Here is a 9579-nt window from a genome sequence, read left to right as displayed (position 1 = left end):
ATGTGCATATTTGATTCTTTTTTATGAGTCAAACACGTGTAGAAACTCTTTTTAGTTATAGGAGGTGCCAGTGGTACCCCATAAGGCCATAACATGTGTCCTCTTTAATATCATACTGAATTATATATCTGACTAACTCATTTAAAAACTTAAGATATTAAAAATAACCCAATTTTATTTATTCAATTACATATTCAATGTTGATAGTATAAAAAGTTCTTTACTCTGATACTAGTGTATATATAACTTAAACTCCATTTTTAATACTACATTTTTCAACCTAACCTTGTTAAAGAAATGCCGTTTTGTGACCAAGTGTCCATGTCTTTGGATTTCTAACAAATTTAACCAACCTTCTATTTAGTTTTTATTTCTTATCACGTAACATTGCCAGTCAACACTTGATAACAAATTTTGCCAAAGTCAAATAAAGAACAACAAAAATATAATAATAATACTAATAATAAAATGTTGTAGTAAGTCATTAGTCATTGAAACACGTCATGTTTTATAGAAATTCTTTGCCTATAAATATACTTAACGACATCTCATTATAATCACAAAAAATATAACAAAATAGAATTATGGATTCCAAGAGAAGATTTATTTCATTATTTCTTATTGTCTCTATTATTTTAACTACAAATACCTTATTATTATTATTAGCAGAAGGTGCAAGGCCTAATTTTGATATGGCTGAATATATAGAGAGAGATGTCATTCTACTAATGACATCGTTGCCAAGAGGTCGAGTTCCACGCTCTCGTTCTTCTCCTTGCACCAACATTCCTCGCCGTGGCGGCCGCGGTGAGTCTTGCCACTGAAAAAGACGGGTTCAAAATTTAAATTTTAAAAAGTTTGAGGTCGAATTTTACAATCTCATTATTCTCCTTGCACTAACAAGCTAAGACTATTCATCGCCACGACACGTGGCTCTTCACATTTAAACATGTGTCACTAGGTGCTGACAATGACAAAATCAGAATTTAAACTTTATAAGTTTGAGGCCGAGTTCCACCACAATTCATTTTTTCGGTTAATGAATTATTGTATTTATTTAGTGAGTTTCATAGACACAAGGCCCAAGTAGTGATTGGAATAGGGAAAAATAATATTTATCAAAATCACATTTTTTTTCTCAAAAATTGTAAGATCATGAGATGGTTAACATTTTTTATCTAAAGGTCTCAAGTTTGAGCCTATTAAAAAAAAATCTTGACAATTAAGGAGTACTTTTCCTTTTTATGGATATAAAGAGTTCTAAAGTGAATATCAAAAGTCGAGTAAAAAAGAAAAACACACCCTTAATATAATACAAAGAGAAAAATTCACTAACATATGAAAAGTTTTCTGTTGTTTTTTAGGTCAATATTCACACTATGATTTTGTCTTGTGGCTTTTTAAAAATTTGGAGTTTTTACTAACATCTACGTAAAATCTAATTTGGTAGTTACATTAGACTGCCCTTTTGTTTATTCATGTTGAACTAACTTCCAAGTGTACTAAAAAAGAAAAAGGATAGTCGAATGTACATAGTATTTCTCGTTCATATAAAGTTCGAAAAAGAGACACGTTTCAAAAGGTATGATGTAGACGATTAGACAGTCTATCCTAATATAAATATTAATAATTAATTTCACACCTTGAACTCATAATCTATAAATTATATGGAGACTCCAAACTCCCCTTCAAACTTCCAAGTTTACTAATATAATTAACCAATTAATACACGCTGTTAAAATTAGTTGGAATTAAGTTATATACTTCCACTGGTCATAGTATCCCTCCTTTCGGCATGCCACATTTTTTTTTTACATGCCTTTTAAAAAATAACAAATACATTTTTATTAATTCATTCTCATCTCTCATTATAAATATTAAAATTAAATTAATTTTTTTGTTACTTGAACAAACATAATTTCAACCAATAGTCACTTATTGACTCTTCGAAATTATAATTTATTCAATGCTATGTAATCAATGTTGTTTATTTTCAAGAGAAATTGATATTAATAATAAAATAGGGAAAAAAAATAATTCTATCTTTATTTTGTAAAATAATAGGTGTACTTTGGAATAAATATTTTAATAATCTTGACAATTAATAAGAAATGGGTCAGGGAGCAATAAAATTAAGAAAAAATCATGAAACAAGGCAAAAATGTCAACATATTTATGAAACATAATTATAGTTTAAAAAATTACAATAAACTACTATATGTTGTTTTTATAGCAAATTCTTCTCTCTCTTCTCTCCCTTGCCCCCCCCCCCCTCTCTTTCTCTCACGCCCCCCTGCCAATAAGAAGAAATACATTCAAATGTATTATGTATCAATTGTATTCAATCAAATATAGGTGAGACATTTGTATTTTATATCAATTGTATTCAAAAAACTATATTTGTATTTTGTATCAACTATATTTGTATTCATACGAATACAATATGCATTCATCATCTCTGTCAAATGTATTATGTATCATTGTATCTAATCAAATATAGGTGAGAGATATGTATTTTATATCAATTGTATCAGAAATATTCGAAAAACTAATTAAATTTGTATTCAAGTGTATCTGTACTCTGTATTTTGTATTCGTGATAATGAATACAGTATGTATTCATTCTCTCTCCTCCCTCTCTTAATCTCGCTCGCTTCTCTCCTAATATGTATTCATTTTGAAATAAATTAGTTTGTTTTTGTATTTTTCTCTGAAATCTGTAAAAAAAAAAATATACAAAAATACAAATGCATAACAAATAAAAGTGTAGCTACTAATTATAATTAATGAAACTGTAACTAAAGAGTCTTATTTAAGGCCTAATATTTGTTGTTTTGAAAGTTTCCCTAAAATTAATTTATTTACCAAACAAAGTTATTTCACCTATTTCTCAAGCTAAGTAATTTTTTTACTACTCACATATATTAGTTGGTGTTTGACCATTGAATTTGGGGCTCAATTTGAAGTTTTGATTTGAAATCAATGTTTGTTTATGAAATCTAGGCAAAACTTCAATTTCAAATTTTTCAAAAAGTAGATTTTCAAATTTTAAGTAGTGATTTTAATTTTTAAAATGTAAAACTAGATCCATAAGTTTGAATTTTATAAAAAGAAGATTCATCATTTTAAATTTTGTAAAAAAAAAGGCTCATGCTCAACTTGAATAAATTGTTTGTACCATGTAGAATGATTATATCAAAGAATAGCTAGTTACTAATATTATTAATTTTTTGGATTAGTGAATCTTTATAAAAGCATGTATATTTGAAAGCTCATATAATATAATCACAAACATTTATTTATGAAAGAAATATGAAGATATGTGAATGTCAACATGCAACGATAATGTCTTAAAACGAATTCAGGATTTAAACATTATAAGTTTGAGGTCAAGTTCCACCACAACTCATTATATTAATTCGACTAATGAATTATTGTATTTATTTAATGAATTTGTTAAATACAAGGTCTAAGTAGCGATTGGAATAGGGTAAATTATAATTTTATCTTGTTAGACATAAGTTTAGAGAATTTTTATCGTGTTTGGCAATTGGCATAAGTTTTGAAAACTTTTGCCTTGTCTGAGCAAAGTTTATGTAGGAAAAAGTTATACATGTAGGTCCTGAAATTAAACTGTCTTTATCGACATAAGTTACGCAGAAAGACATAACTTGTGTCATGAACTTTTTAAGGCATAACATTCTGAAATTGAACTTGTACCTAATTAACTTGTGGGTTATGAACTGAATTTATGCTTCTAACGATATAAATTATGTAGAAATTAAGAGACATAACTTGTTATATCTTATAACACATAACTAGTGTAATATTACGATATGAAAATATAAATTTTTACCTTGAGAGTTTCTTTCTGTTTTTTTTTTAAATATCAAGGATATTTTTGATTACCTTTTTATTATTTAAAGTGAACACAAATTAAAAATCACCACAAAATTAATCTATGTGATAGTACTTGACTGAACACGAGAAACCTTGTTATATTTATATTGACTTCTCTCTATATATATTGCTGTACGTTTTCACATTCCCACTCAAACGCGCAGTGCAAACTCGGTTCTGCACTGTAGAGCGGCAAATGGCGGCAGCCCAAATCGGGTTCGACAGTGAAAATCAAGAACCAAAACCCAACGTTATGTATTTAAACTACAGGCGAATGCCAGCTGTAATCTTTTCGAAGAAGTATTGGGATTGGGATAGCATGGTGGCTGTATGTAAACTTACAATGGTTGGAAAATTCGTCATACCTAAACCAAAGATGACTAAAATTCGTGTTAGTTTCAAGGAGAAAATCCCTCTTAAAGGGGTAGTGAAAATTAGGTCTTACGATTCTTACCATGTGTTTCTTGATTTCACCAATGAAGAGGATTATGAATCTGTTTTGTTGAAAGAGAAGGTAGTTGTTGCTGGTGCACTTATGGAGGTTTTTCGATGGACCCCAGAGTTTCATGATCAATTTGTGAGTGTTGCTGCTGCTTTAATTTTATTAATGGATATTTGTTTGATTACTGAGTTATGATATCAGAAATAGTTTTTTTTTCTATTTGGTATGGAGAAAATCAATCGTGTTTTGGTATTTGATAAGTAGACAGAATATATATATATATATAATCTAGACAAATATTATAGGGTTGTTGGGGTCGTGGGAGAAAGGGCTGAGAGGTGGGGCACGAAGGTCGAGTAGGTGGGGTAGGAGTAGGCAATGAGTGTAATGGTGGAGTCCGAATTTTTACTAAAGGGTTTAAAATATAAACAGACGAAAAAGTCGAAGGGGTTCAACATTTATTATATATATAATCTTTTTTTTAACTATGTATAAAAAATGTAATTTTTCTGCCAAAGGGGATGAACCCCTCAGCCCTACCTAGCTCCTCCTTTGAATGGGTGGGAGGTGGGGTGTGTGGGGTTGGGGGTTGGGTTTGGCCAAGAGGTAGGGATAATGGGGGTGAGGATGGAGAGTAGACAATCAACATTATCTTGAATTTGTGAGTGTTGCTGGTGCCCTCGTGGAGGGTGGGGTCGTGACCTCATGGGAGGAAGGGGTGAGAGGTGGGGTAGGTGGGTTGTGGAGGAGGGCGATGAAGTGAGGCACACGGTGCGAGTAGGGGGTGGGGTGAGTGTGCAAGGTGGCTAGGGGTGGAGGCACTATGACCTGTGGGGGTGAGAGGTGGGATAGGGGTAGGGGAGTGCAATGACGGAGTCAAGATTTTCGGATTCAAAATATGAACATGTAAACACATGAAGCTATGTATAAATAATGTAATTTTCCAACAAAAGGAGGTTCATGGGTTCGGATGAACCCTTTGGACCTACATGGCTCCTCCCTTGGATGAGTGGGAGGCAGGGTGTGTGTGGGATGGGGATTTGGGTTCGGCCAAGAGGTAGGGATAATGGGGGTGAGGATGGAGAGTAGACAATCAACATTATCTTGAATTTTGGAAGAACTTGTTTTCTAAAAATAATACTTATCAAAATCTTTTGACCAATCAAACAGGAGAAAGTTGGAACTTCTCCTCCATACCAAATACACCTTCAATTGAACCTATTTGACTGGACGAGATGTTAAACATGTCTCTACATTTGTGTGGTTTTCTTACAAGACTTCTGAAACTTGTGGTATTACATGACATAACATTTGTGTTGCTATAAGAAAATGTCATTAAAGGTAAAACGAGGAGCTTAAGTTTAATTCTTTTCATATTTAGAAAGGGTTATCTTTTGTTGAACTAACTAAAAAGGAAATATGATTACATAAACTTGAAAGGAAGGAGTAAAATATTTGTTTTAAGCAAGGAAGGGTAAAGTATTGTTGGTCCCAAGTAAAGTATTGTTGCTTGAGTGATTTTTATTTTTAGAAAGGAACTCTACCTGTTTGAATTTGAAGCTTCACTAAGTATAGTCTGTCTATAGCTGTGGCGGAACCAAGAATTTATAGAATGAGATTCCTGAGAAAAATATGTCACATATGTGATAAAAACCTATGACCTAAAGCAATTTTTGCACCCTCTTTGCCACTTTTTCCTTATATGCAGAGCAATTATACGTTTGCTTGGAAATGTTATATTGCAATTATAGGAGATGATGGACTAAAGAACTTTTTATGTCTTGAGCTTTAGTATTTACAGTTGTTGCACCGTATTTGGAGTGAAAACTGAGGTTTTGACTTTTAGTTATTGACACCAATAGTGTAGTTTCTATGATGTATTAGACAATTGCATATTTGCTATCGTACTGCCTAGCTTTTGCTTTCTTTGGAGATTTCATCGTTGAGCTTGACTGTAAAAGGTTTCTTTATGCAGAAAGGTGGTGATCATTGGGAAAATATGTTGTAGTAATGCAATATAGAAATCTATCAACAAAATATGTTAATGCAATATAGAAGAAGTAAATGTTGTTAAATCATTTGTCATTCTTGGGTACCTGCCTAACAACAAAGATCTAAAAAGTTAAAGAATCAAATGAAAGAGAGGTAAAGAGAAAATGACTGTGCTGGGATAAATTTAAACACTGTAGCCTTTTGTCAACCAGTTTGTGCTGAAGCTCTTAGTTCACAATTTTTGCCTAAGTTCCAAGGAGGTTAGTGAAAATTCTTGTCCTTTTTGCTTCCTGAAGAAAGTGAATAGTGTATTGATGTAATTTTTCATGGTTACCTTGCAATGCAGAGAGAAACATTTGCTGTTGTGGAGCTAGATAATACCAAAAGAGATGAACATATTGTTTGGGTATATCTATCGTTTTTATCATGGCACCTCTTCTAATGGGAAGCTCTGTCATAACCGGTGGCTCCCATCGGAAAAGCTTTATGTACAGTTTATCACATATATTTATGTGAGGATACCAAGACACAGTTCGGCAAGAGGTTTTGTCTAGTAGAAGACTTACTACAAAACCAGACTACTTCGTGTCTGTGCTCTAGTATTTACTTTTGGTGCAATATCTTTGGTTTGGATATTTTGTTTCAGTTATTTTTAAAGCTAATATATCATCAGGCGTAGTTCCTTGGTGGCTTATTTTATTAATATAATAATAATAACAAAAGCTCCAATAAGAAAGCACAAGTAAGGGAGGCCAGGCCTTACCTTACTGTAGTGGTGTCAAAGGTGTGCTTAAAGCACACTTATGCCCTGATGTGAGGCGCAAAACATGTTGAGCGCTTCGCCTCGCTCAAAGGCTCCAAGACATACTTTTCCTTGCCTATGAGTGCAATGCTAAAGATGTGTCATTAAACAATTGATATTTTACTTTATCAAAAAAAAAATTCAATTTCTTTTTCCATATATTTGTTGTTCATACTTATAATTATTAATCTTGGACTATACTATTTCTTTGTATTTTTTCACCATTTGCGAATTTTTTCATTAAAGCTCCACTTTAATTGTGTGTTGTGCTTAAAGTTAAAGGACCTTATTGCTCTTCTGCGCTTTTCGCTTTTGATAACAATGCAGGAATCATAGTTAGATTGGTGGCTTATTAGCTTTAGTTTTTGGCATCATAGTCTAATTTCTGTGAGATTTTCGACAATTGAGCATGACTGATAAAAATATTCATCCTGAATTCAGATTAAGTGATGCAAATCCTGTTAATTGGGATACAGACACCTTTAAGCTGCATCCTTATATAAATAGCCTTTCAGCCCCTGCTACATATGAAAAGCCCATGTCACTACAAGTGTCTGCCGTGTCCCAATGCTTGAGTGTTCCTTCAATACGTCCACAATTACCATTATTGGCTCATTCATTAAGCGTAGCTGGTCGATTGTGTGCTGATCCTTTAACAACTCCAGGTATTTATGTTCCTCAGTCTTATCCAAAAGGAATTGTGGGCAGTCCTATTTTTGGAAGAAACGAACATGTTGGCCGTGGAAGCACCTTTCCCAGCTCTACCCTAGCCCTGGATCAGCACAGTCTTGCTCAGCAGCATAACCAACTCAATACATATAAAGAACCAAATATGACTGCCAGGATAGCACAATTACAACCACCATCAACAGCCTCAGTAAGTGACACTACCAGCTCAATCCGATACCGAGAATGCCTCAAGAATCATGCTGCAAGCATGGGAGGACATGCTGTTGATGGATGTGGAGAATTCATGCCTAGTGGAGGAGAAGGAACCCCAGGAGCCCTGAAATGTGCAGCTTGTAATTGCCACCAAAATTTTCACAGGAAAGAGATTGATGATCACCAACAGATGGCCGACGTTGGGTCACATTCTACGTTCAGTCAACCGGGAAATAATAGCAGTTGTGGTGGTATACAAAAACAAGCCCCGATTTCTCTTCCTACACAGCAGCTGCGGCAGTATCATCATAATTACAGTAATAGCTGTTCTCCTAGTTCAGTGGTTAACTCTTCACAGCCTATTTCTCAACCATCCTCGCCTAAATCTGGTCCGGTATTTTTACAACAGGGCTTGGAAAGAACAGAACCTAGTTCTATTCGACCAAGCTATTCATATGAAATGGTTAATCACGACACCATGCAGATTGGAAAGCAACAGGAGTATTCATGGAGGGACAGCAGCAGGAATAAATCACGAGATCATCCTTTCATACGAAATGAAAATTGGAATTTTGACATTTTCAAGCCTTTAAACAACAGAACCCCATCAGAGTTTCCAGTCTTCCCGTCTAGGTGCCAGTCGCAGAGTGTATTCTCTGATGAATTTCCACATCTTGACATCATTAACAACTTGCTACGTGAAGACAATGGAAGTGGACGGACTTTGATGTCCAACTCAGGCTTTCAGAGGTTGAACAATGGATAATCACACCATCAGACTGCACATTTCACTTATCCGAGTGATATTGATATGTTTACAGGTCTAGGTCCCTCAACAAGTTCTTTAAGGCTCGAGCGTAGTCGCTCTGGTCTTCAGATTTGGAATGATTCTTCCCTTCTTTGTTACCTTTGCCACCATCCCTGATATGGGTTGGCATTTCATTAGAGCTGAAGTATGTTCATAGCTCCTTTTTGTGCAAATGTTATTTAGATGGCAATACTATTTTGTCATTTGATTGGGAAGTGGTAATGGCCGGTAATACCGTTTATGGGATTAAGATAATCCTCATATGTTGGTTGATACATTTATTTAGCAAAAAAGGGGCCTAAAAATATTTTTGAACTACTTTTGGTACAATAATATCTTTCGTTAACTTTTCACGCTAAAAGTACACCCCACGTTAATTTTTGATTCTAATCTACCCTTATTTTTAACGGCCCTTTTCGAAAATACAATTATGAAATTCATTTATTACATGGCACAATATTATTGGTTGATTTTTTTTATAAAAAAAACTAATTAATTAAATTCCCAACCCACAATTCGATTCCACCTAATATATAACTTATATCCTAATTCATTGTTTGGATCGTGTTGGAAATTTAATTAATTAGTTTATTTAAAACCAACTAATAGCATTTTGACATGTAATAAATGAATTCCGTAATTGTACTTTAGGGGAAAGCTGTTAAAAATAAGGGTAGTTCAGAGCCAAAATGTTCAACATCGGGGGCATTTTTGGCCTGAAAGGTTAACGAAGGATATTATTGTACTAGAAGC

The 9579-nt window shown here is 33.6% G+C and overlaps 1 protein-coding gene across 1 annotated transcript; it reads left to right on the top strand.

The window, feature by feature from the left end:
• The first annotated feature begins 4049 nt into the window (after nucleotides 1–4049).
• On the top strand, nucleotides 4050–9144 carry LOC129883704 (uncharacterized). Its single transcript, XM_055958316.1, has 3 exons — nucleotides 4050–4477; nucleotides 6681–6774; nucleotides 7529–9144. The coding sequence occupies exons 1-3, from the start codon at nucleotides 4097–4099 to the stop codon at nucleotides 8782–8784; spliced, it is 1731 nt and encodes a 576-aa protein (XP_055814291.1). The 5' UTR covers nucleotides 4050–4096; the 3' UTR covers nucleotides 8785–9144.
• The last annotated feature ends 435 nt before the right edge of the window (nucleotides 9145–9579 follow it).

The sequence above is a fragment of the Solanum dulcamara genome, chromosome 3, assembly GCF_947179165.1.
Source record: "Solanum dulcamara chromosome 3, daSolDulc1.2, whole genome shotgun sequence".
Taxonomy (NCBI): domain Eukaryota; kingdom Viridiplantae; phylum Streptophyta; class Magnoliopsida; order Solanales; family Solanaceae; genus Solanum; species Solanum dulcamara.
This window is presented reverse-complemented; position numbering and strand designations above follow the sequence as displayed.